General features: G+C 46.7%; 1 protein-coding gene across 4 annotated transcripts in view; it reads right to left on the bottom strand.

The window, feature by feature from the left end:
* Window positions 1–428: 428 nt before the first annotated feature.
* Window positions 429–27,684, bottom strand: part of ACSBG1 (acyl-CoA synthetase bubblegum family member 1) — a 37,368-nt gene continuing 10,112 nt past the window's right edge. For 2 of the 4 annotated variants that reach the window (XM_082198058.1, XM_082198059.1), the window contains exons 3-14: window positions 24,806–25,023; window positions 24,176–24,264; window positions 22,774–22,894; window positions 15,157–15,237; window positions 13,107–13,256; window positions 10,564–10,740; window positions 9,740–9,921; window positions 7,744–7,974; window positions 6,703–6,920; window positions 5,013–5,152; window positions 2,517–2,763; window positions 429–2,249 (exon numbers count right to left, since the gene is read on the bottom strand). In XM_082198058.1, coding sequence (XP_082054184.1) covers window positions 2,173–2,249; window positions 2,517–2,763; window positions 5,013–5,152; window positions 6,703–6,920; window positions 7,744–7,974; window positions 9,740–9,921; window positions 10,564–10,740; window positions 13,107–13,256; window positions 15,157–15,237; window positions 22,774–22,894; window positions 24,176–24,264; window positions 24,806–25,023 — 1,931 coding nt within the window. In that variant the 3' untranslated portion in view covers window positions 429–2,172. The remainder of the gene's footprint in view (window positions 2,250–2,516; window positions 2,764–5,012; window positions 5,153–6,702; window positions 6,921–7,743; window positions 7,975–9,739; window positions 9,922–10,563; window positions 10,741–13,106; window positions 13,257–15,156; window positions 15,238–22,773; window positions 22,895–24,175; window positions 24,265–24,805; window positions 25,024–27,684) is intronic. The other 2 variants (XM_082198060.1, XM_082198061.1) reach the window with 1 other exon arrangement.

The following is a 27,684-nucleotide window of genomic DNA, read 5'->3' as shown; positions in this document are numbered from 1 at the left end:
AACAATGCAATCCTACATGTTGATTTGGAAATAAGTCCTTTTAAGGAAAGGGACGCGGGTGGCGCTGTGGGTTAAAGCCTCAGCGCCTAGGGCTTGCCGATCGAAAGGTCGGCGGTTCGAATCCCCGCGGCGGGGTGCGCTCCCGCTGCTCGGTCCCAGCGCCTGCCCACCTAGCAGTTCGAAAGCACCCCCGGGGGCAAGTAGATAAATAGGTACCGCGGGAAGGTAAACGGCGTTCCGTGTGCGGCTCTGGCTCGCCAGAGCAGCGTTGTCACGCTGGCCACGTGACCCGGAAGTGTCTCCGGACAGCGCTGGCCCCCGGCCAATAGATGTGAGATGGGCGCACAAACCCCAGAGTCTGTCAAGACTGGCCCGTTCGGGCAGGGGTACCTTTACCTTTACCTTTACCTTTTAAGGAACATAAGGAATATGTTTTGTGTTGTCATGTTCTTTGCTACTACAATGAATCGGCATAAATTCAAGAGGTGTTTTTAACCTTTGCATTCAGAAGATGCTTGGTTCATATCTTCAGCTAAGAGAGACCTGGATTCGCCAGGGCCAGAAAAAGCCTTAACTTGTAAGACTGGGTTAAAAGACTATTGATTTAACTCATAGTTACATCTTGTGCCAATGCCTGTTTTTCATTTGTTGCAAAACTTGAATTCTGTGGTCTGATCTACATAATTTTATTTTAATTTGTTATTCAGCTGACAAAAATACAACCTGCAGCCATTCAATGAAAGCAGTCCTGTGGCATTTAGTACAAATTAGTATGTTTAACTTCATTTGCTAGAAAACATAACTTTTAAAAATATGGTTATGTTTTCAACTGAAATAGTGTTTGAATCTGAATTGTTTCCAAAAGCTATAAATAAAGATGGAAAAATTTAGCTTAGTTCACATTTTAATGTGACCCGACCAAATTAGCGTGTCCCAAAACAATGCAGGAAACAAAAGCGCAGCTAACTTTCGAAATTATACTTCTCTGAATTTTGCAGTGCAGTTCTCCAACCAATGGTATATCTTATAGGGAAGTGTGCATAAAACTATATATATTGGTCAAAATTAATGTCAAAATGTATTATACTTAGGAAAACTGCATACAAAATATGTATATTAGGAGAATCCTACTCACTGATTGTGACAGTAAAGAATCAACATTGTAGGGTTGGAAGGGAAGCCGAGGACTGTCTAGTCCAGCCCCTGCACTGCAGGAAACTCAACTCAAGCATCCCTGACAGGTGGCCATCCAAACTCTGCTTGAAAGCCTCCAAGGAAGGAGAGGCCACCACCTCCCAAGGGAGTCTGTTCCACTGTCAGCTCTCATCAGAAAGTTCTTCCTGATGTTCAGTCAGAATCTCCTTTTTTGTAACTTGAATCCACTGGTTTGGGTTCTACCCTCTGGAGCAGGAATAAACAAGCTTGTTCCATCTTCCATGTGACAGCCCTTGAGATATTTTTAAATGGCTATCATTTCTTCTCTTTGTCTCCTCTTTTCCAAGATAAACATACCCAGCTCCCTCAACCGTTCCTCATAAGGCTTGGTTTCCAGACCCCTGATCATCTTGGTTGCCCTCCTCTGCACATGTTCCAGCTTGTCAGTATTCTTAAATTGTGGTGCCCAGAATTGGACACAGTATTCCAGGTGTGGTCTGACCAAGGCAGAATAGAGATTTGTGTATTTGGAGAAATGCACACTAAAATGATGGTGAATTTTAGTGAATGCTTTCTTTAAAGAAACAAACTGATGTTGAAAAGTTGCAAATCCTATTTAAGATTGGACTGAAAATGAGAAATCACAACTGGCAGATTGGTCCATCCCTATCAATAACTGAATGAAAATCTATATTCACTGGAATGAATATTGGATTGATCGGCTGGCCATCTGTCATGGATGCTTTAGCTGAGATTGCTGCATTGCAGAGGCTCAACTAGACGACCCTCTGGACCCCTTCCAACACTGATTCTGGGGTGCCTGCTTCTCTCTGGCTTCTGTAGCCTAATTAGCATTTAGAAGTGAAACCCAAAACGTGCTCTTGTTAGTATCTGGTGCTCCTCTTCAAAATGGTGGTGGTCTTCAAACAGCTTCCTTGGAAAGATGGTCTTACATATTCTACAGAATGTGTGTTTCTGTTCTATTGGAGCTTGAAGAGCAATACTAGACGGCTGACTTTATTTTTTGTAAAAGAAATCAATTTCATCTTTGTACTTCTCAACAACAGTTTGCCGCTTTAATTTCATGGTTGGACCTGAAATGGAAATTGATATTAGCAGTTTGTCATGAGGAAAGTGTGTGTGGAAAAAGTGGATTCTAATCCAGAGGCTTAATGATCCCAGCTGAAGAAGTGCAGATGATGGATGGAATACACCAGAGATCCCGCAGTTCTACTTTACTGGATACATTTACCAAAGTCAAACCCCAAATTTAGCAATCTTACTATCCCTCCAAAGAGATATATCTGGAATTTTTAATATAACTGAATTCCAGATTGTAACCCAGCCCTTGGAAAACTTACCAAATTCCCCACCGGAAATGGAAAAATCCTTTTGTAGAACTGCCCACTTCTGAATGCGCTGAACATTGGCTGCTGCCCGTCCGTTGACTCTGTCTATGCCATCTTGGATGGCCCGATAAACAGCCGGATCTCTTGTCCGCACAACCTCAGACACTTGAGTGGCTTTGCTGCCAACTTTCTGACAAAACTCCCTGGCTTCTTGGGTCAGGCTGTCCGTAGGCTCAGAAGTCTCAGGATCCACCGCACACTGGAAATGGGGAAGGAGAGTGTGGTGAAATAAACAGCTTTTTATTATTTGTTAAATTTATATACTGCCCTTCATCTGAAGATCGCAGGGTGGTTTACAGCATAAAGTGTTCACACAGGTACTTATGTGATCCTGGTGTGGAAAGGGGACCTGCTAGCACCAAGGAGGCTCCCCAGCCTGAACCTCCCTACTGCCGGATCTGGCCAAAGCTCCATCTAGTCCAGAGGGAGGAACCTTTTCCAGCCAGGCCACATGCCCTTTCGGGCAGCCTTTGCAGGGGAGAGGACACCTGCCAGTGGCAAAAAGGGAGCAGAGCAGCAAATGTGGATTTGTTTCATTTTTGCTACACACAGAGAGTCTTACATCCAGACAAGCCAGAGGATTTGCATTCAAGGAGACATTTCAATCAGGCCAAAATACTGGGAGGGGGTGGAGCAGAGTCACTGAGAGTTGTGGCTTGGGAAGAGCTGAGGGTTCAATAGTGGAGTCGGGGGCACCTCTGTCTTGAGGCTTCTCATCTCAGACCCAGAGCTTCCAGGTCCTGGGACAGTATTGGATTCTCTCTTTGTCAACTCCCAATTAAGGGCCAAGGTAAGCTGGCAGCTCTCAGCCCTTTGGGGCAGCAATTTCCATTGACTCCTAGGAAGAAGCCTCTTCTGAACTTAGCAGTTTTGTTGAATGAGTCAAGTTCTGCTAACAGGAGAAAGGTAGAGAAGTGTCTCTCTGTCCCATTTTCTTTTCCACACTATGCAGTCATCCACAGTATTTAAAATGCAACAATATAAAAGCAGCAAGTAAATGTAAAAGAGAACTAAAAACTGCAGCAAGCCCCAGAAAGCATCTTGGAATTTAAAGGAATAAAAGCACATGCTTAAAAAAAAATGCAGAAACAGAATTTTCAAAGCAGCACAATGAGTTAAAAATTTAGAGAACAGAAAGTTCTGGAAAAGATGATACTGCATGTACCAGCAGAACCATTTTGGGGACGGCATTTCATAGACCAGGGAGAGCTAGACCCTGCCATCACTGATATTAGGCAGTCCTGGCTGAGAGGCTGATGGGAGCTGGAATCTGACAACATTGGGACAGCATCTGGCCAGAGGCGTAGGAAGGTCAGGTGGTAACCAGTGCGGAAAATTTCTTGTCACCCCCCACACTGAATTTTTAAAATCTTTTTGCCTGCAAAAATGGTTTTACATTATTTCATATTTTCTTATTCTGGGCCTCTAATAACAAGTAGACGACTGTGGACAGATACTTAAATCTACAGGATGGATTGTGTTTAGGCTTGTGTTATTTTATTTATATTTATTGTTTATTTATTTAATAAAATTTATTTTTAAAAACCTGCAAAGTGGTTTACCAAAACAAAAAAACACCACAGCAGTAAAATCAAGAAAAATTAACAATCCTACTTTAGAACATACAAAAGCTAAAATATAAAGATTAAAATTACTTCTACTTCCTAAGCATCTAGGTATGCTTGCCAAAAGAAGAATGCTTTTTAGCAGGTGCCCGAAAAGAGTCTAGCAAAGGCACGTGCTTTGTTGCAAGAGGCGGGGAGTTCCAAAGCGCAGGTGCTGTCACAGTAAACAATGCAGTACAGATATTATGTGGAACCTGCAGTAGTGCTTGAAACTACTGAAGGGGAGGTTTTATTTATTGTGATTTCACCGTGCTCTCTATCATCTGAAAAGGAAAACATTGATTTAAAAAACAGGACTGCACAGCAGCAATCTAGTCGCATCATGATCAGTGGGACTTATTCCTGAGCTGACGGTGCGTAAGATGGGCTGCAATCCTATGCACCCCTTGCATCCAACTTGTACCTAAAACTCTGCACAAGCCTGCACCAGAGAATTGTAGAGTTGGAAGGGACCCCGAGGGTCATCTAGCCAAACCCCTGGGGATCTCAACTAGACCATGCCTGACCAATGGCCACCCATCTTCTGTTTTTCCCCTCAGCCATTTCCCCCCCAAAAAAGTTTTTAATGAACCGCCCTAGTAGGGCAGTAATTGTTCCTTGATAATTTGTCACCCCCCTCCATGATGGCACCCAGGGCGCACCGCCCCCCTTCCTACGCCCCTGCCTCTGGCCTCCCACCCTCCCTTCAGGAGACACCGCTGCCATAAGCAGTTTTCAGTGGAGAAGGTGTCCCCCTCCTGCTCAACACCAAGTGAGTGAGCCGCTGAATTCTATGCCTCATTTGTACATCTGCCAGAAATGTTTAACTGTGCTGAAACTGTACCTTTAAAGTCAGTAAGATGGACAAGAATTTCTTCTGATCTCCAATCAGCATGGCGTTGCTCACAAGAGGCAGCTCCCTCTTGACAGCATCTTCGAGGGGGACTGGAGGGATGTTTTCACCCCCAGCTGTAATCAGGATCTCTGAGAGCAGGAAACACTGGTTTGCACTCAGAGAGAAACAGACAGACAGACAGACAAGGCATTCCTCATTGTGGAGTTTAGATCTCACTCTTTTACTTATGGATGGCTTAGCTTGCTTTCTGATGAGTCACACCAGAGGAGACATTAGGAAGCCCAAAGAAAGGACATGCATGTGCCTTCTAGGATGGGGAAGAAATTTGCAAAATATACGCCCCATCAGGCATCCTTCAAAATCCACACTTCTCCAGGTTTTGGAGGACAGTTCTTCAGTCAAGCAATGCATACAAAAAGTGTGCCAAAAATAGTTGCCTAGAATAGTGAAAATAGCAGGTATTTGGGAAATTACTTTGCAAAAAATGTTTATAGTTGCCAAAATTGCATTTTTAAAAGGTGGATGTCAGGAGAAATTTGTACTAGATACAACTGGATGTAGTTGGGGTTGCTGTTGCAAGCGGGGGGGGGGACTGTAACAGGTTGTATGTCTGGCAATTTAATTCTTTTTTTAAAAAGTAATTTTGAACAATCAATGTGTGACTGTGTAGAACTGAACTGAAGATTGGGAAGATGAGAAACTGAAATCGTTTTATTTGCCCATCTGTAGTGCTAGCCCAATTTTCCATGGAAGAAGAAAAAGGAAAGTGGGGAAAATGTAAAGCCCTTGCTATGGGACTATAGGGGTGGGGGGGAAGAGAGAGAATTTTGTTTCTGTCTGTAGTTTAATGAGAAACTACTTAATTCACACTTCAACATGTGAACTGAAACACAATTATCCTTTGAAATATAGAGGATTTTTTTAAAAAAAGCAAAGTGATGTGGAAATGTGAGAAGCCAAGTTTATGGTCAGAATAATGAGAAACCAAGAGAAACTGGACAAATTTGTCCATACCAGGATTGCATCCACTACACTGGTGTGCTGAGGGGGACTATGTGGCTTGGAGAACCACAACTCAATGCACATTGGGAGCAGACAAACCCAGGGGTATAAGGGCTTCCTGAGCTGACCTCACTCCCACAAGGACCGGAGGAGAAAACCTCCAGCAGAGAAAGATTTTCCCCATCACCTTTAAACTGGAAATGCCTGGTGTTGAACCCAGAAACTTCTATGTACAAAGCAGGTGTTCTTCCTCTGAAACACAGCCTCTGTGTCACCCTGTGGAAATGCTAGACTGAAGTGCCAGCTGCAAAACCACCAGAAGGGGGCAGGACAGGACAATTCACTGCAGATTTGGAATAGCAAAAGAGCAGGAGAGGAGAGAGCGAGATTGCCAGGGCCAGACCCAAAAATGGAGCCCCCTCCCCACCAAGGAAGAAGGGGTGAGGGAAGATCTACATCTCAGGCAGCCTGAGGTGGTTGCCTCCCCTTGCCTCAGGGGTGGGCTGGCCCTGTAGATGCTAACAAGGGGAGAAGGCACAGGATGCTTGGTTGATGAGGGTCCCCCTAAAAACACACCAAAAGGTGTGACCCTCTCCACTGAGCAACCCTGGTGCTAAGCCTGCTGGCCTGCTGAGAATGACCAGGCCCCAGGAAGAGTTGCACAAGGGCATCTCACCTTTAATTCTTCCTGTGACGTAGAGGAACCCATCACTGTCCATCTTCCCCAGATCTCCAGAATGCAGCCAGCCATCCTCATCAATTGCTTCCCTGGTCTTGTCCTCCATGTTCAAATAGCCCATGAAAACAGTTCGCCCCCAGAAGCAAATCTCCCCATTGCCATCATCGTCCTTGTTCATTAACTTCACTTTGCAACCTGGGACAGCTTTGCCGCAGCTGCAAGGGAAAGAGAACATGAGGAGGAGCAGCGATCGCACCAACAGCCCAAAGAGCGGACAGTCGCATCATCGTGGTCCTCGCCCAGCAGGCCTGACCCCCCCCCAAGCCCTGCCTGGGCAGGTGACAGGGCTCAAACGTCCTCCAAAGTCCTGGCTGGCTCCCTTTTCTGAGCTCCCATGTGGAAAAATAAATAATTGTGTATGTTTGTTGGGGGGGAAACATGTGAGTGTTCTGACACACAGATGCTGTACTGGAGTTATTCTGTAGTCTTGGAGGAGTTGGGGAAGATGGCTCCAGCTTAAAATAAAAATAAAAATAGATGGCGGGCATCTGTTTTAATGCACAAGGCTTCAGAATTATTCGACTTCAATGGCACTGGGGGACAAAGGCAAGATGGCAGCTGGAAGCTTTAAAAACTTAAAGTTAAATGTGCAAACATCAGCAGTGGGAAGGAATACAGCTAACACCGTCTAGTTCCCCTAAGCCCTTCTTGTCCCAGAAGCAGCATTACTCAATACCAGCATTTCTGTACTTTATTTTCACTGATACATGGATTCAAATACATACTTTACCTCAATATATGTATTTTTGAACCACATTACTTGGGCTAGAGAATTGCATTGCAAAATTCAGAGAAATGCAATTTTCAAAGATGACTGTATTGTGGTTTGTGAACAGTTTCAGAAATCACAAATTAGGTTGGTTCGCGTTTCAGTGTGAACAGAATCAAATTTCTTACCAATCCCTAACTGAGGGCCATTGTCCTGACGGCAAGATTGTTTCTGATCAGGTTGCAAGAACAAAGATGGCACAGCTTTACCTGTAACGCCGGTAAACATATGGGCTGGACATGCAGTGTGGGCCAGTGGTCTCGCTCATCCCGTAAGCTTCATACAAGGGGATGTTCAGGCCCAGGAAGAAGTGCAGCGCTTCTGTCGAGAGAGGAGCGGCTCCACAGAAGTGCTTCTCACACCGAGAAAAGCCCAGAGCCTGGCGGATTCTAGCAAGTACCAAAGAGTCTGCTAACCTCATTCGAAAGGGCTTTAAATCACTATGGAAAATAAAAGAGGAGGGAGGGAGACCCCCCCACACACAAGAGAAATGGCAATAGCTTTGAGATACAGAAAAAGAGGCCAAATGGAATTTTTTTCTAACTGACATCAAGAATGGAACAGTATGCAAAGCAGCCACAGGGAAAAGGCTCCCCCCCCCCCCAGGAAGCTGCCTAGAATAATATCTCTTCCAGTCTACTCTACTGTGCATCTGCATCAGCACAACCAGACACCTTCCTCTGCCCCAGCTTCAACCAAACCTGTCTCTCCTGCATTGGCCTCTACAGCCACAGCAAGGGCTGCTACCTTCCAGCAGTTTGACTTCATTCCCAAAAACACACTCTTCCATTGTCTCCCGAGACAGACAGAGGCCAAAAATGCTCTGCTCCGGGGATGGGCCACCTGTGGTTTTCCAGGTGTTGTTGGACTACACCAGGGGCGGGGAACCTCAAACTGGAGAGAGGAATGTGGCCCTCCAGTTTTCAATTTCTGGCCCTCAGGGTTCTCCCTCCTGTAGGGTGTAATCCACTGGTGCAGTCAAATGCAACATTCCTTATTTCCCTAGCGTGGGCACAGGCAGGGGGACATCCGGTCAGTGTAACTTCCTGTTCCTCTGGTCTGGAGCATCCTCCCCCTGCATGTGACCTGGGAGATGGGCATGGCTCTGGCTGACTCCACAAAAGAGCTGAGTCACGCAGCCATTTTCTCAGTCTGGTTTTGTCTTTCTGTTGTCTTGCTTCTCTCTTTTGCTGTCATGCTGGTCTCCTGCAGCCATTTTGTTCTCTTAATGTAATTTTGCTGTCTGCTGGCTCTCAGCCAGCAGCACATGAGTTCAGTTTACATATGAGATGAACTCACACTTTCTTTGTATAACTGTTAAGAAAAGTCTGCCTTTCAGGGATCAAATCGTGAACTGAAATGTGAGTAAACTTTTTGTTAGTTTACTCAGAAAGACTCCTGTGTCTTTATTCTTTTAGGAGGGATTAAAGGGGACACCAGGAAATAATCTTAACTAAGAGACTCAAACGAATCTACAAACTAGCTTCCAGCTATATTGAGTGGAATCTGCTCTGCTACATCACTTACTAGCGTGAGTGAAGGAAGGGTAATACTTATTCAATATATTCTTTCCTACTATCTTTAACATTACCACACCTCCACCCCCTTCAATGGCCTTGCCTCACATTCTCTTGGAGTGCCTTTTGCAAGGCTGGAATGAAGGGAAAGAAGAAGGCCTTTCCCCCCATTTCCACCTGGTATTTGTCTCATTCAGCGCTATTTCTATTTCTAATAATAATTTGTTTTTTATACCCCACACATCTGACTGGGCTGCCACAGCCACATTGGACAGCGCCAAACAGAATATAAAAGAGCACAACAATACTTCAAAAATTAAGAACTTCACGTTATAGGACTGCCTTCAGACGTCTATGGAAAATCAGATCTTTGTTTATTTCCTTGAAATCTAATGGGAGGACGTTCCATGGAGAGGGCACCACTACCGAGAAGGCCCTCTGCCTGGTTCCATGCAACTTGTAAAGGGTCTCTTGCACTCTAACTCTGATGAACTTGGCTGGTTTTTAGCTTGTTCTAAAATGACATGAAAGCTGAAAGTTTCAGCTGAGTCTTTTGTCACCTACAAAAACCACCTGACCTTTTTAACCTGGAAAAATGGAAGTCTACCCTGAGCTTGTTTTTAAGGACTAGGAGTCCCTGGTGCTAATCTCTGCTGAATCTCCTGCTGGCCAGATCTGTATGACATACCTATAAGAGGCACTCAGGTTTTGTTCCAAGCTGACCGACATGGCCCAAGAGAGGATTTTCTTCTTCACAAATCCAGATTGAGAAGAGGCATCTTTGATCTTTTCCATGATCTTCTCCCACACCCGGGGAACTCCCATATGTGAGGTGGGCAGCGCCTCTTTCAGGGTACCCACCAAGCCCCCCTAAGAAGACCAAGAATGGATGGCAAAATTGGAAAGCAGAGACCACAGACAACCAGAAATTGCATAGACAACACAATATAGCCTGACACTAGCTAGCTACTCCTATTTGGCTACATATTGTTGATATTTCTGAGGTCAAACAAAGCCACTTGAGAGTGAAGGCAATCATTCCTAGACAGGAATTGCCCTCACTTGGAATGGGTGAAGCTTCATTTCAGAGAAGACCCCATTGTTGAAAAGAGGGGAAGGTTTTTTGTGGCTACCAAAGACATTCTCAAAAAGTGCTCCCTTTCGGCTCAGCCTGAGTTCTGTAGTTCTTTCAAAATCTACAGACTCTTTGTCCAGAAAGGGACAGTTAGAATAAAGAAATATATCTGCAGTCAATGATACTTTAACCATCCTGATCACTAGTCTGACTTTACACTTAAAGGGTGTTGAAGGGTTTAATCACCCCCAAAGGCAGTAAATTAACTGTTTGTTCCCCATATAGTCTGCTTCTTATTGTTTCCCAGAGGGGTTTCCAAAGCTTTAAAGGGTCTTCTGCATCATCTCACTGAAAAACACCAAGTTCAACTTGACAGTTTTGAAGAGTGAAAAATAACTGGGGCATTTTTATTTTTTACATTTTTTTTGTACAGAGACCTTTAAGGCATCTGGCTCTGCAAAGTAGACCTGTTCTCCCCACTTGATTCCAGTCCAGAGGTCATAAATCTGGGCTGCAATGTGGCTGAGAGGAAGGTAGCTGACGATGGTCTCCTGCTGGATTTCAGCCGGCTGCATGTCCCCAGCCCGGCTGGCATGGGCTGAAGTCCAGGTTATCTGTGCAGAAAAATACAGAGGTGTTAGATAATGGAGCAGATGTCCTTTGACAACGAGGAGCCCTCCATCAGCAAAGACCAAGGTCACATTCACACCATGCATGGAAAACACTGAGTCCACTTGAAGCAGTTCATGGCTTGCCCCAAATAATTCTGGGAGTGGGAGTTGGTCCAGGGGGCTACAGTTTTCAGAGTGGTTTAGCAATCAATCCCTTTCCCCAGAGAACTCTGGGAATTGTCGCTCCATGATCAGAGTTCTTCCCTCTGCCGTACTCGAAGGTCGTTACCAAAAGACTCCATTTGAAAATCGACTCTGCCCATGCAGAGATGGTAACACGGAAACAGTGTCCCACGTCCTTCTATCCTGCCCCCTTTATAGAGACCTAAGGAATGAGATTATTACTCCACTCATCCTCCCCAACCCTGGCCGTCCACAAGACATCATACTGTTCTCTCTCTTATCTGATACGGACAGTCAGACAACTGAGAAGGTCGCAAGGTTCATCGAGAGAGCTGTGAAATTAAGGGCCACCATCTGAGTGACAGACGTGTTCACCTGACGGACCTCCTTTTGTTTGTTTTTATCCCATCTTTATGTTTATTTTATTTTATTTTATTTCTAATTCTTGTATAGCTGTGGCCTGTTGGCTTTGCTAATAAAGTTCTGATCTGATCTGATCAGAGGGGACGGGAGGGGGGATTTTGGCCCACTTCAAATTTGTGTTCACCAATTGGCACTTCTTGAAATGCTACGTGGTCCATTAGTCCATTTAGCCTAGTAATGTTGACTCTGAAGGGCAGCAGCTCTCCAAGGATTTGGGAGAATCCCAGGTTGGGATTCAAGGTGGCTTACAACATTTTAAAACATCATTATAAAATACAAAGTAAACCCTAGTTTAAAACAATGGTTAAAATACATAAAAGCACATTTAAAATCAGCATTAAAGTTCAGTTTGCAGTGGCAGCTGCCCAGTGCTCAGCATCATCTGCCTGAACAGGAAGCTCCTAACCTCCCAGCAGAAGTATAGACAGAGGGAGCCTGTCTGACCTCTCTTGGGAGGGAATTCCACAACCTGGGGGCCACCACAGAAAAGGCTTCTGATGTCGTCAGGACCCAGAGAAGGTGCTCCCTGAGGAGCTTAGCCCCCGGGCAGATGTGTATAGAGAGATGAAGAAGATTAGACAAATTCATGGAGGAAAGGGCTCTCCAAGTCCACAGTCGGAGGCAGCGGGAGGGGAGGGGCTCTTCTGCTCCAGTGCTGCTTGCAGGCTGCCCTTGGGGGCATCTGGCTGGGGGACAAGAGGCTGGGCTAGATGGGCCGCAGCCAGCAGCCAGCCTCTTCTTAGGTTCTTGGGCCCAAACTTCAGAAAGTGAAGCTGTTTCAGTAGGGGAAGAGCTTGTGTCCTGTGACCAGCGCCAGTCGGCACTCTGACCACAGCACTTTGACTAGGAACGGAGTAAGACTGGGAAGCTTTGTGGCATGTGAGGAGAAGGGCAATGGGCAAAGGCTGAGATCAAGCAGGTGCAAGAGCTGGTGGCAGAGAAAGCTTTCTTCTGAGTCCAAGGCTTTGGTGTCTCTTGCGCATCTAAATATGCTTTTCTGCATCATCCTGTGATGCTGTGGCTCCGAATTTAATCACAGGCAGAGGGAAACATACTTTAATAAAGAGGGCATCAGCCCACACATGTGGGCAAGGGATTTTTCCAGGCTGAGGGTGACATTATAAATAACCTCTCCGCTGACAGCTGTCAGGAGCAGGTCGATCAGCCAGAATAGAAATCATGTAGAGAAACTGGAGTCACCAACTTTGCATCCACTGTCAGGGAAACAGGAAGAGGTAGCCTATTGTCTATCTAGCCCAGCACGGTAGACTCTGGCAGGCAGCAGCTCTCTAGGGCCTGGGGGAGTGAGTCTTCTCCATCACCTGCTGTCTGCTTATTCTTCCAGCTGGAGGAGCCAGCAACTGAACCCTGGGAGGTTCAGTGTGCAAATCATGTGGAATATAGCCTTATGCAGACTCACACCACTGGATCTTCTGCACTGACTGGGAGCAGCTCTCCATGATTTCAAATGGGTTCATTCCCAGCCCTACCTGCAGCTGCCATGGCCTGAACCGTTCTGGTTTGGGTGAATTTTTTGACATTCTGGAGGCAGGCTTTTGAGAGATGTCCCAGCAAACCCCATGGATTGTTCTGCTCTCTTGCTTAGAGTTTAAGAAACATTTTTTCCTGTCCTGTTGTGTTCTTAAGGCAAGTCACTTCCAAGCATTCCCACGACCAGGTACTGCCTATTTGAAGCTAAAGACTAAACTGCACTTTCCTGCCATGGGCCAGCCCATGGAGAGGCGGGTGCCTGGAATACACACATTGTCATGGTTAAGCATCACCCCTTTGGGTTTCCCCGTCGTTCCGGATGTGTAGATCAGAACGCAACATTGATTTGGCTTTTGGGACTCAATTAGAGCATCCAGCTCTCCATCCTGGACCTCATTGCCCAACTCCATAAATTCATCCATCTGCAATAGAACAGGAAGGAGAGACATTGCTTATTTAACATCATTTATATAAAGCATTTTTACCCTGCCCTTCAGCCACGTGACTTCCAGAACAGTTCATATAATAATAAAAGCAAGACAGTCCCTCCCTGCTGTCTTACAATCTATAAAAGAAAGCAAAACCAAACACGACACAAAAGAAAAAGGGGAAGAGGAGGGAAGAGTAAAACAAGCAAATTAAATAGCTAAATTTTGGAGTTGTGTGGCAATTCTTATAAGCACCACCTGGAATTCAGGAGCAGATGGGCTCTCATAAGCCTGAGGGTCGGGACTGTCGTGTTCTGCTTTGGGAGCCTTTTTGCAGGGCGCATGTGCACTAAATAAATCAGTGAATATTGCTGAACTTCTGTTTCCTGATAGCCTGTTTACCAGAGGGAAATAAAAAACTCTGATCTTTGTTACACTTACTAAATTCCCCCAACGTACAAGTACATGTGAATCAGCTAATACAGGGGTCAGCAAGGTTTATCTTGCCTGGGCCAGATCAGTCCCATGGAGATTTCTCTGCGGGCTGGATTGCACACGCGCACCCGCAATTTTCGGGCTCTGCGTCTGCGCAGATGCAATTTTTGGCATCTGCACGTACGCAGACACAATTCCCAGTGCCATGGAAGTGAGTCCCCGCGCCATGCCGGTTTAGCGCAGCGTGAGCAGGCAGCTCAGTTTGGGAGCAGCTCATGGGCCAGTCAAACAACCTCCACGGGTCGCTTCCGGGCCATGGGCCTTAGGTTGGTGACCCCTGTACTAAAGACACTTGCTGCAAACACACTCAAATGGTAATGGCAGCTTACCCCTCACAGAGCTACAGTTCCCAGCACTCTTAACAAACTACAGTTCCCGGGATTCTGGGGGTGAGGTGCTTTAAATGTATAATGTGTAAGCAGACGCTTACTGGAGAGTTAATCTAACTGAAGTCAGTGATAGGGGCTGATCTGAAGCTGCCCTTATCTACACCAAATTGTTTGCCAAGTCTAAGGCATAGCTACATGATGATAAAGAATGGATGTTTGAGCTAAAGATTCCTGCATCCACGTTCCTTGTTGTGGCGAGTCTCCATGAGCCAACGTCCTTTTCTGCCCTCTGCGCTTGCTGGGCAGGTGCCATCCCTCTGGTTATGGGTCAAGGATTAGTTCTCCTTCCCTGGTGACGCTTCATAATGCCCTCATCCTGGCCAAGTGATCCCTGTCATCCCATGAAGCGCTAATCCTTCTGCTCCCAAGCCGCCTGGCTGCGGATTTCTTGGCAAGCTTCTGCATCAGGGTAAAGTTTCGTTTCCACAGACATTTGATGCCGCCATTTGAAAAGCCTGGGCTGCATCTGAAGAGCCAAGGGGAAGTGAGCCCCAGGGCTCAGAGGCTTCAGGGAATTCATGCAGAATGCTGGTATAGCCGGCATGGGAACCTGCAGCCCAGAGGCTGGATGCAGCCCTTTAGGCTGCTCCCTGGCTCTTGGGCTTCCCTCTCGCCTGCCTTCTTGGTGCCCTGGCCTGCCTGGAAAGTGCCCTTGAACTGCAAATGTGTGTCAAGTTCATGTGTGGCCCCTGCCGGGCTGCCCAGAAGAGAATGCGGCCCTTGGCTTGAGAGAGGTTCTCCCATCCTTGCTCTAAAGGAAGAAAGAGACTCACTGAAAACAGTCACTGGAATATTCTGCTTGCAGGATAACAAGCTCACCAACTATTCTGCATGCACAATGTATTCCAAAGAAAAGCTGTTCTTTACTATTTTTAACAACTTGCACTCCTGGAGGCATTTTTCATTGTTTTTGAGGCATTCCAGCAACAAGGAAGAAGAGACAAAATGAATCAGATAAGCAGAAATAAGCAGAATTTCTTGTATGGTTTGTGGTTCCTTGCTCATCATACCGTGTACAAATTGGGATGCTTCTCAGCCAAGGGCCCCCTGTACATCACAATGGCCTTCAAGTGTGGTAAACAATTCTGGATCTGTGCAACATTTGAAGGGGGGGGGGAGATGAAACATATGTGAATTTATTGCATTTTAAATCCTTGTTCCAAAAAAAAGCCCCATAGCTAGTGAACCCGGAAGAGCTGGGAAAAGACTCTCAGCCATGGGGCCACCTGAGCTGCTAGTGACCAGGCTGACTCAGGAGCGCAGCCCTGGGGCTTCTCCAAACCCCCTCTTGTTCCACTGCTCCCCAGCTACCACCCATGGCCTCCCTCAGGGAAAACCACTCTTTGGCGCTCAGTCAGAGCAAACAGCAACTTCCCTGGATTGCCCTTTGTTCCAATCTGTCACCAAAGAGCAGGTTTTCCCTTGGAAAGGAGCAGGGCAAGGGAAAATCTGCTCGACCGGTGCTTTCTAGGGATGACGCAGGCAGAAGGAGGGAAGAGACCCTGCTCCTTCCAAGCAGCCATGTACATAGGATTTCCTGGGCCAAGGACACTCTCTGCGGGTTGGGCCCCCTGCATTCCTCCTGTCCCCAGCAATCTATTGACAAGAGCCACTGCTTATGTACCCAACTCCCGCCCAGCAGGCTTGGCTTTTATCAGGGGTTCCCAAACTTTTAGGGGCCACCCCCGCCTTTGGTTCCACAACTTATCCCCAGTGTCCCTCCCCCTTACCTATAATAAGCATTGTTCTGAATTCATGACCAACCAGCAATTGCACATTTATTCAAAATCCATTTTAAAGTACAAGTGTCCCCCCCACCACTTATGTGGGGGGGTGCATTCTGGGCCCCCATGCACATAAAGGAAACCACATAAAGTGGGGAGCACCCTCTAAAAAGCCTCCAAACACCCATTTTAACCCTGCTCTCCAGCTCTCTCCCCTGCTCTCTCTCTCCACACAACTGGAGTTGAAGCTCTGGAGTCGGCTGGAGGATGTGCAGGAAAAGGGCCGCTGTGGCTGCTGCTGCGCTACAAGCACACCAGCTGTTAGGCGGGGAAGCTGAGCCATGTAAATTATTATTATTCTTATTACTACTACTACTATTTATTTGTACCCCGCCCATCTGGCTGGGTTTCCCCAGCCACTCTGGGCGGCTTCCAAAGACCAAAAATACACTAAGATGTCACACATTAAAAACTTCCCTGAATAGGGCTGCCTTAAGATGTCTTCTGAATGTCAGGTAGTTGTTTATCTCTTTGACATCTGATGGGAGGGCGTTCCACAGGGTGGGCGCCACTACCGAGAAGGCCCTCTGCCTGGTTCCCTGTAGCTTTGCTTCTCGCAATGAGGGAACTGCCAGAAGGCTCTCGGCGCTGGACGTCAGCATCCGGGCAGAACAATGGGGGTGGACCGCTCCTTCAGGTATACCGGGCCGAGGCCATTTGGGGCTTTAAAGGTCAACACCAACACTTTGAATTGTGCTCGGAAACGTACTGGGAGCCAATGTAGGTCTTTCAAGACCGGTGTTATGTGGTCCCAGCGGCCACTCCCAGTCACCAGTCTAGTTGCTGCATTCTGGATTAGTTGTAGTTTCCGGGTCACCTTCAAAGGTAGCCCCACGTAGAGCGCATTGCAGTAGTCCAAGCGGGGGATAACCAGAGCATGCACCACTCTGGCGAGGAAGTCCATGGGCAGGTAGGGTCTCAGCCTGCGTACCAGATGGAGCTGGTAGACAGCTGCCCTGGATACAGAATTGACCTGTGCCTCCATGGACAGCTGTGAGTCCAAAATGACTCCCAGGCTGCGCACCTGGTCCTTCAGGGGCCCAGTTACCCTATTCAGGACCAGGGAGTCCTCCACACCCGCCCGCCCCCTGTCCCCCCAAAACAGTACTTCTTTCTTGTCAGGATTCAACCTCAATCCATTAGCCACCATCCATCCTCCAATCACCTCCAGGCACTCACACAGGACCTTCACTGCCTTCACTGGTTTTGATTTAAAAGAGAGGTAGAGCTGGGTATCATCCGCATACTGATGGACACCCAGTCCAAACCCCCTGATGATCTCTCCCAGTGGCTTCATATAGATGTTAAAAAGCATGGGGGAGAGGACGGAACCCTGAGGCACCCCACAAGTGAGGGCCCAGGGGTCTGAACACTCATCCCCCCCCACCACTATATAACAGTGCCCCCAGCTCCCAGCCCCTCTAGACAGTCCAGAAGGATGTTATGGTCGATTGTATCAAAGGCCACTGAGAGATCCAGCAGAACTAGGAAACAACTCTCACCTTTGTCCCTAGCTCGCTGGAGATCATCAACCTGCGCGACCAAGGCAGTTTCAGTCCCATGATGAGGCCTGAATCCCGACTGGAAGGGATCCAAATGGTCCGCATCCTCCAGGCGTGCCTGGAGTTGTTCAGCAACCACCCGCTCAATCACCTTGCCCAAGAATGGAAGATTTGAGACTGGGCGATAGTTGGCCATACTGGCCGGGTCTAAAGATGGTTTTTTAAGAAGCGGTTTAATGACCGCCTCTTTCAGCGGATCTGGGAATGTTCCCTCACAGAGGGAAACATTCACCATCCCGCAGAGCCCATCGCCCAGCCCTTCCTGGCTTGCTTTTATTAGCCAAGGAGACAGGTGATTGGTTTCACGCGTCCGAGCAGCCTGTCCACATCCTCAGGGGTAACAGATTGAAATTGATTCCATACAACTTGACCAGACTCTAGCACTCTCCCGCCCCAGCCCTGCTCCCACAGTGGTGTCTAGCTCCTTCCGAATATGAGTGATTTTATCTGCAAAAAAATTTTGCAAAATCGTTGCAGGAGATCTTGGGGTCTTTACAAGGCCCCGGTGGTAAAGGTGGTTCCGTTAAATTGTGGACCACCTGAAAGAGTCTCCTGCTACTATCTTCTGCAGATGCAATAGAGGCGGTGAAGAAAGTCTTCTTTGCCGTTGCTATCGCCACTTGGTAGGCTCGACTTTGAGCTCTAACCTGTGTCTGGTCAGATTCGTAATGAGTTTTCTGCCACTGATGCTCTAGCCGTCTCAGCGATTGTTTCATCACCCTCAGCTCCGAATAAAACCATGGGGCTGTCCAGGCTCCATGCAATCGGAGAGGGCGCTTCAGAGCCAGACAGTCAATAGCCCTGGTTAACTCCGCATTCCAGCGGGCCACCAGGGAATTAGCTGAAAGGCCATCAACATGGGATAAAGCATCCCCTGCCACTCTCTGGAAACCATTTGGATCCATTAAGTGGTGGGGGCGGACCATCCGAATTGGTCCCACCTCCCTGCAGAGGGGAAGGGTCGCGGAGAAGTCCAGTTGCACCAGGAAGTGATCTGACCATGGCACTTCTTTTGTTTCACTTTTACTTAGTGTCAGATCACCCACTTCACTAGAGGTGAACACCAGGTCTAAGGCATGTCCGTGACTATGAGTTGGACCAAACTTATTCAGGGACAGCCCCATGGAGGCCATGCTTTCCACGAAGTCCCGAGCGGCCCCTTGTAAGGTCGTGTCGGCATGGATGTTCAAACCCCCTAGGACAACCAAACTAGGTGTATCCATGAGAACATGGGCCACTACCTGAAGCAGCTCAGGCAGGGAATCATAGAATCATAGAATCATAGAGTTGGAAGAGACCACAAGGGCCATCGAGTCCAACCCCCTGCCAAGCAGGAAACACCATCAGAGCACTCCTGACATATGGTTGTCAAGCCTCTGCTTAAAGACCTCCAAAGAAGGAGACTCCACCACACTCCACCACACTCCTTGGCAGCAAATTCCACTGTCGAACAGCTCTTACTGTCAGGAAGTTCTTCCTAATGTTTAGGTGGAATCTTCTTTCTTGTAGTTTAGATCCATTGCTCCGTGTCCGCTTCTCTGGAGCAGCAGAAAACAACCTTTCTCCCTCCTCTATGTGACATCCTTTTATATATTTGAACATGGCTATCATATCACCCCTTAACCTCCTCTTCTCCAGGCTAAACATGCCCAGCTCCCTTAGCCGTTCATCATAAGCATCGTTTCCAGGCTTTTGACCATTTTGGTTGCCCTCCTCTGGACACGTTCCAGTTTGTCAGTGTCCTTCTTGAATTGTGGTGCCCAAAACTGGACACAGTACTCCAGGTGAGGTCTGACCAGAGCAGAATACAGTGGCACTATTACTTCCCTTGATCTAGATGCTATACTCCTATTGATGCAGCCCAGAATTGCATTGGCTTTTTTAGCTGCCGCGTCACACTGTTGGCTCATGTCAAGTTTGTGGTCATCCAAGACTCCTAGATCCTTTTCACATGTACTGCTCTCAAGCCAGGTGTCCCCCATCTTGTATTTGTGCCTCTCATTTTTTTTGCCCAAGTGCAATACTTTACATTTCTCCCTGTTAAAATTCATCTTGTTTGTTTTTGCCCAGTTCTCCAATTTGTCAAGGTCGTTTTGAAGTGTGATCCTGTCCTCTGGGGTGTTAGCCACCCCTCCCAGTTTGGTGTCATCTGCAAATTTGATCAGGATGCCCTTGAGTCCATCATCCAAGTCGTTGGTAAAGATGACTGCCAGTGGTTCTGAGATCACATCTGCCAGTTCTTTTAATACTCTTGGATGCAGTTCATCTTGCCCTGGAGACTTGAATACATCTAAACTAGCCAAGTATTCTTGTACTACCTCCTTAGTTATTCTGGGCTGTGTTTCCTTTGCTGAATCATTTGCTCCAAATTCTTCAGGTCGGGCATTGTTTTCTTTATCGGAGAAGACTGAGGCAAAGAAGGCATTGAGGAGTTCAGCCCTTTCTGTGTCCCCTGTTTGCATTTCACCATCTTCTCCTCTGAGTGATCCCACTGTTTCTTTGTTCTTCCTTTTGCTACGAACATACCCATAAAAGCCTTTTTTGTTGCTTTTAACCTCTCTAGCAAGCCTGAGTTCATTCTGTGCTTTAGCTTTTCTGATTTTGTGTCTACACGTGCTGGCTATTTGTTTGAATTCCTCTTTGGTGGTTTCCCCCCTTTTCCATTTTTTGTACACATCCTTTTTAAATCTTAACTCAGTTAAAAGTTCTTTAGATAGCCACCCTGGCTTCTTTAGGCACCTTCCATGTTTCCGTCTCATTGGTATTGCCTGATGTTGTGCTTTTACTATCTCCCTCTTAACAAACTCCCAGCCATCATGAACTCCCTTTCCTTTTAGTATTCCTGTCCATGGGATCTCACCCAGCACTTCCCTAAGTTTTATGAAGTCGGCTTTCTTAAAGTCAAGAAATTGAGTCCTAGTATGCTTGGCTGCTCCTTTCCGCTGTATAGTAAACTTCAGAAGAGCATGGTCACTCGCGCCTAATGATCCTTCCACTTCTACCCCACTAACCAGGTCATCAACATTGGTTAGGACCAGATCTAAAATGGCTGTTCCTCTTGTTGCTTCTCCCACTTTCTGGACAATGAAGTTGTCTGCAAGGCCAGTGAGGAATCTATTTGACCTTATGCTCTTGGCTGAGTTTGACATCCAACAAATATCCGGGTAATTGAAGTCCCCCATTACTACTATCTCCCTTCCTTTTGCATGCTTGGCCATCTGTTCCAGGAAGGCATCATCTATGTCCTCCGTTTGGCTTGGGGATCTATAGTAAACTCCCACAATGAGGTCTCTGTTATTCTTCTCTCCCTTAATTTTGACCCAAATGCTCTCACTTTGGCTTTGAGGTTCTAAATCTTGGATCTCTTCACAGGTATACACATCCCTGACATATAACACCACTCCTCCTCCTTTCTTGTCTGGTCTGTTTCTCTGAAGTAGATTGTATCCCCCCATTATTACATTCCAATCGTGGAACTTATCCCACCAGGTTTCAGTGATGCCTATTATATCATATTTAGTTTGCTGTACCAAGAGCTCAAGCTCATCTTGTTTATTTCCCATGCTTTACGCATTAGTGTATCCTTGGCGCAGTGGGGAGGTCGGTACATCAAAAGGAATCCTGTACTGCCCCTATTGCCTAACTTCCAGAACATGCACTCAGAGAACTGGGTCTTCCCAGTAGGACACCTGACGCAAGCTAGTGACTTCCTAAAAATCACTGCAACCCCCCCCTCCCCACCCACATGACCTGGGTTGTTGTGCGTAAGAGAAACCTGGTGGACAAGCAGAAGCTAAGACAGGCCCATCTGCTTCATCCAACCAAGTCTCTGTCACACATGCCAGGTCAAGTCCTCCATCCACGATCAAGTCATGGATGGCAGTGGTTTTGTTCATCATTGACCTGGCATTACACAGCAACACCTTCAGGTCATGTGGGTTTCCCTTGTTGATTCCAGTATCCATCCGGTCAAGACCAGACCCAGAGGCAGGGATAGTCTTCAAACAATGACTAAACCTGCCTCCTTGGTAATGACATGGTCTGGTCTTAGCGTAACTCCTCCTCCTGCCCATGATCACCGAGATCGGATGTCCCAATGCTTCCCCCCCTGTGGACCTTGTCCCAGCCATTGTGTTGGCTGGGGCCCCACTCCCCGGCAGCCCTGATGCTGCCCCTTAAAAACAAAACGCAAACTATACAACAACCAATAAAAGAACAAAAACAGAACAATTATACTAAAATTAATCCCCAACCAGATATCCATCCCACCCACCCACCCCCAACAAAGCAAAAAAGGAGAAAAAGAAAGAAAAATTTAAAATGCCACCGGCTGCTTAAGGACATTTTAAAACACATTAACCACTTGGAACAGGGAAGCAATAGCAGAACAACTTCCCACACTTCCCCAAAAGTTTGTTCCAAATGAGGGCCTGGGCCAGCTGGAAAAGGCCCTGGAAGGGCGCAGGCCCTGCAGTCCTCCCCTCAGCCGATGATCCCCGCTGTGCCACTGGTCTCTCTGGGGCATCCTTTGCCCTCACTGCTGTCCCCTTCAGGCTCCAGGGAGGGTCTCCTTGGGAGTCATGAGGACTTTCCAGCTCTCTCCCACCATTACCTGGCTGGACTCTATTTATTTACCGGTATTTCTTGGTGCTGTGCGTATACACAGTTGCATGCAAGTAAAATGTGAGTAAGTAGGGGGTGCTTGTATTTGGTTTAATTAATTCAACAAAATGGATGAACTTGATCTAGTGAGCCCAGCTTTTCAATGCCGCCCCTTGCCTCCCAGCACCCTGCCAAGTGATCCCCCCCCAGGGGGCACTACCACCCACACAGCCTCCCCTTCGCCAGCACCAGCGCAAGGTCTGCTGATCTGGGGAGTGTCCTCCTCATCTGCAGCTGCTCAGGCTGATGGAATACAACCCAACTCAGTGAGGCCTGACTCTGCTCTTCAGGCCTTCCCAGAAAACAAGGCCCTCCTGCAGACAGATGAGAGCGCTGCTCCACCTGGCCCAGTATTGTCTTCCCTGGCTGGCAGCAGCTCTTTGGCAGAAGGTTATTTCTTAGCATCTGCTATCTGATCCTGTTAACTGGGGGTGGCAGGGATTGAACCTGAGACCTTCTGCATGCAGAGCAGGGGCCTTCTCCAGAGCATGGTCCTTCTCCAGCTGCAACCCGCCTTGCCTTTCAGCCTCCAGTCAATTCCTCTGGGAATGGGTTAGCTTTCTGGCACAAACTTTCTTGGGCAGGTCAGTAAAAAGAAGAAGAAGCTGGAGTCTCTTACTTGCGTGATTTTGTCCAGTTGTTTCTGGTTTTCGACCACAATGATATTAGCTCGGCAGTCCTGAGCAATGTAGTGGCAGACCTCAGGAGAACTGGTTGTGTAGATCCCTGTCACAATGCCGCTGGAAGGGGAGGGAAAGACACTTTTAAAAAATGAAAGCTTTGCTTCCTGGCAATGTTGTGCGCACCTCCGTCTCCGAGAGGCTCTAGGGGCTCCTGCACTTTCCTTGCAACAAAGGTCAGCAGAGACGGTGGTGTCTTTAGGACCTATGGTTTTATTTACACCCATACACAAACTGAGCATGGGATGGAGGCAGTCACAGCATTAACCCTCCAGCAGATGTTACTCCCCCATTAGGTTGCCAGGGAAGCTCCCCCCCCCCCCGCCGGGGGTCCAGTGCTGAGCAGAGATGCCTCTGTCTCTCTAGCTTCCAGCATCAGCTTCTAGCCACACTGGTAATCTGGCTGGTTATTCCAAGTCCAGATAGGAAATGTGACCATCCTTGCAAGGGCTTCGGTCACACCAGGTACTCCAAGGCTCCTTCCTCACCCTGCCAGAATTACTCATAAGGCTGGGGGATCTGTGGCTCAGGAGGTTGGAGGATGCCGACGGAAACTGGTGTGGAAATTGACAATGTTTACTCATTCGTCCTGTGTCCAGAATGGAAATCAGTCTGATGCATATGGACTGTATTTACTGTTATTGTTGCTTTCAGTCCACAAATCAACACATAATGGATGATATACACCCATTGTCATTGTGTTTCTTTCACACTGAAACTAACGGTATAATAATATAATACCGTTATGTATTATTACATAATAATAACAATGCAGCTAATTGCACAAAATTCCACCACAGTGGACAGCAAGCCCAATGATGTAATTTTTGTTGGAAACTAAACAGCAGTGTAATGGAAACAGTGCAAGTAACACTGGAAATTGGAGTCTTCTACCCTGACCTCTTGGGATGCGGGTGGCGCTGTGGGTTAAACCACAGAGCCTAGGGCTTGCTGATCGGAAGGTTGGCGGTTCGAATCCCCGCAACGGGGTTTGCTCCCGTTGCTCAGTCCCTGCTCCTGCCAACCTAGCAGTTCGAAAGCACCTCAAAGAAACGGCATTTCCGTGTGCTGCTCTGGTTCACCAGAAGCGGCTTAGTCATGCTGGCCACATGACCCAGAAGCTGTAACCCGGCTCCCTCGGCCAATAAAATGAGTTCCCCAGGATATAGTCTTGCAAAAACTAAGCACATGTGCTCAGGGTTCCAAGCTGGAAGAAAGGAAATACTGGTGAGGTGGTGACATAATGGAATAAATGGTGGTTCCTTTTGTTTCTGATCTTGCAAAGCAAGGTTGGCTGAACAGTGCCTGAAATAAGTCCTGTATGCCTCCTCCAAAGCTTACCCAGCAAAAACAGCTCCCACGGCTGAAATGAACCATTCTGTGGAATTGAACCCAAGTATCGCTACACTGTGGAATCGCTCAAGGCCAAGCTGGAGAGAGAAAGAGAGAGAGAAGATAAAGCACATTTTTTTGCAAAAGAAATAGGAGTCTGAATGCTGCCTGAGGTCAATAGGTGGGAAGTTCCAGTGTGCAGGTGCTGCTGCACTAAAAGATCAGTTTCCAGCACATGTGGAACTGGGATTATGTGGCACCTACAATAGTGCCAGTTCTGCAAATTGAAGCAGCCTTGTAAGGCCATCTTGTAGGTCAGCTGGTCCCAAGTTGCTAGGGCTTGAAACACTAATAGAAACACTATGAGCTTGGCCCACTGGCACATCAGTACCCCCCCCCCCGAGACACAGACAGCTTCTGGACCAGACATCTCTCAGGCTTGCTCTCGACGTTGGGGCTGTTGGTCCTCCTGCCAGGGACCTGCCCACCCTCCTGGGATGCTCGTCTGTTCTTATTGGGTGGCCTTATTGTTCACACCTCTCCTTAAGCTTTAAAAATTACTCTGAAAAGCAACCACACAAGAGCCACACCCCAAAGGACAGCATTTTGGATCTCCCGCTTCAGGCCCCCCAAGTTTACCTTCAGGAAGCTTTTAGCCGCTTTGCGAGAATAGTTGTAATACTCAGCAAAGGTGATCTTTTCCCATTCCCCATCCTTCTTGCTGACCATTGCATTGAGAGACCCATATTTCTCTAAGGATTCTTGAAACATCTGATGAACAGTTATGGGAGCTTGCAGACATGTGGGGTCCATCCTCAGCTTAACCAGCCCATCAGCAGACGTGGTCCAGAGAGGCACTGGGGAACAGGCAGAGAAATAGAAGACTGCTGCAGCACCCATGCATCTCCATGCAGACAATGAAATATTCTCTTGTGTTTTGCAGGAGCAGGGCCAGTCTGTATGATGCCCTGGGTCCCATCCAGATCTTGGGCTCTTGGGCCCAGGGAGGACTGGAATCTCATGGAGGAGGTTGCTGGACTGGTCAGACAGGTTTCTTTGTAAGGCTAAGTGACCTTAGGGGGCCACCTAAGGGTCTTCATCAGCATATTAAAAACCCCGAGCTCAGTTGTAAGAGCTAACTGCCCTCCAGGCTATTGGGTGGCCTTTACTCCCACCCCCACTAGCTGCTTGGGAGGAGAACTGTGGGTAGAGTGGGGGGAGAGAGCTGAGCTGGAAGCAGGCAGAGGCAGATCTAGGCCAGTTCAGTTGCACAGGGCAGGGAGCCTTGCAGGCACTGCAGCAGGTGCCACAACTATGGTGTCCAATGGAAGGCGAGAGGTGGGGGGCACCAGAGGTTGGCATCACACAGGGGGCCACTGAAATCCGAGTTGCCAAGGTCTGCCACTGAATCCGGAGACCCAGAACCCTGCTTGTTCTGTGCTACTTCTCAAGCTGAGACTAATGGAGAAGCAACATCTGTTGGGGCGTTAATGCTGTGAGCCCCTCCATCTTAGGCTCAGGTTCTATATGTGTGCAACTAAAACCACACATCCTCCAGACACCGCCATCTCCAAGGAAACGGAGCCCTGGAATCCCCGAAGTTTCTCCATGCTTAGCGATTGAGGTGGCCTATAACAATTTTCTCATTAATGATGTCTCAGTGCTTGCCACCCATTCTACAGGCAGCTTATTCTGCTATAGAGAAGGTGGGATTTGGCATTTAGATGCAATTCCTCACTGTCAAGATTTTTATTTTTATTTTTTTTAAAAAAATATTTTATTGTAAGTTTTAGACAAAAGAAAGTCACCAAACATATACAATACCTTCACCAAAAAGTAACAAAGTAACAGAAGAAGCACAAGTAGACAAAAACACAAACATAAAATAAAAAAGATCATAACTGTTCTTATCTCATTTTTTCATAACTATCTGGACTTCCTCACACCTCCCTTTCCTGCATTCTCCGTAATAAAGTTATAAACAGCAATTTATTACCTTATTTCAATTCTTATTTTCTAGTTCTCATATATTATGCCTCAGACTTTAAATATTTTTGTCGAATGCTTAACTGCTTGGTTTAGACATAACATTACTTCAAATTTCATCTTTATCATTAATTTCCACTTATTCTCATATATCTTTCAACTGAATTGCTGATGCCATGTTATTTCCTTTCGTGCACTTTCTTAACATTCATACAACTTATAATATTTTTGTAAATAGTCTTTAAACTTTTTCCAGTCCTCTTCCACTGTCTCTTCTCCCAGGTCTCGGATTCTGCCCGTCATTTCAGCCAGCTCCATGTAGTCTGTCAGTTGCATCTGCCATTCTTCCAGTGTGGGCAAATCTTGTGTCTTCCAATATTTTGCGATGAGTATTCTTGCTGTTGTTGTTGCGTACATAAAAAAAGTTCTGTCCTTCTTTAACACCTTCTGGCCAACAATGCCTAAAAGGAAGGCCTCTGGTTTTTTAAGGAAGGTATACTTAAATACCTTTTTTAACTCATTATAGATCATTTCCCAGAAGGCCTTCACTCTCGGACAAGTCCACCAGAGGTGAAAGAAAGTCCCTTCAGTCTCTTTACATTTCCAACATTTATTATCATGCAAATGGTATATTTTTGCAAGCTTGACTGGGGTCATGTACCACCTATATATCATTTTCATGATATTTTCTTTCAAGGCATTAGATGCCGTAAACTTCACACCGGTGGTCCATAACCTTTCCCAGTCTGCAAACATAATGTTGTACCCAATGTCCTGCGCCCATTTTATCATGGCTGATTTAACTGTTTCATCTTGAGTATTCCATTTTAACAGCAAGTTGTACATTTTTGAGAGTACCTTAGTCTTGGGTTCTAACAATTCTGTTTCTAATTTTGATTTTTCCACCTGGAATCCTATCTTTTTGTCCAAATTGAAAACCTCTTTAATCTGAGCATAATGTAAGCAATCTCGCACTTTATCCTTTAATTTCTCCAAACTCTGCAGCCTCCAAGTATCTCCAACTTTCTCTATTATTTCCCAATATTTCGGCCATTCAGCCTCCATATTGAGTCTTTTCCAAGCCTTAGCTTCCATTGGTGACAACCACCTTGGGGTCTTGTTTTCTAGTAAGTCTTTGTATTTTATCCAGACATTAAATATTGCTTTCCTGACAATATGGTTCTTGAAAGCTTTATGAACCTTTACCTTGTCGTACCACAAATAAGCATGCCATCCAAAAACATTATTGAACCCTTCCAGATCCAGGACATCAGTGTTCTCAATAAGTAACCAATCTTTCATCCAGCAGAAAGCTGCAGCTTCATAATATAACCTTAAGTCCGGCAGGGCAAACCCCCCTCTTTCCTTTGCGTCAGTTAGTATTTTAAATTTTATTCTGGGCTTTTTGCCTTGCCAGACAAACTTAGAGATATCTCTCTGCCACTTTCCAAAACATTCCACTCTGTCCACAATCTGTAGGGTGTGAAACAGAAACAACATTTTTGGCAACACATTCATCTTTATAGCAGCAA

The sequence above is a fragment of the Podarcis vaucheri genome (assembly GCF_965113315.1).
Source record: "Podarcis vaucheri genome assembly, chromosome: 14".
Lineage (NCBI taxonomy): Eukaryota > Metazoa > Chordata > Lepidosauria > Squamata > Lacertidae > Podarcis > Podarcis vaucheri.
This window is presented reverse-complemented; position numbering and strand designations above follow the sequence as displayed.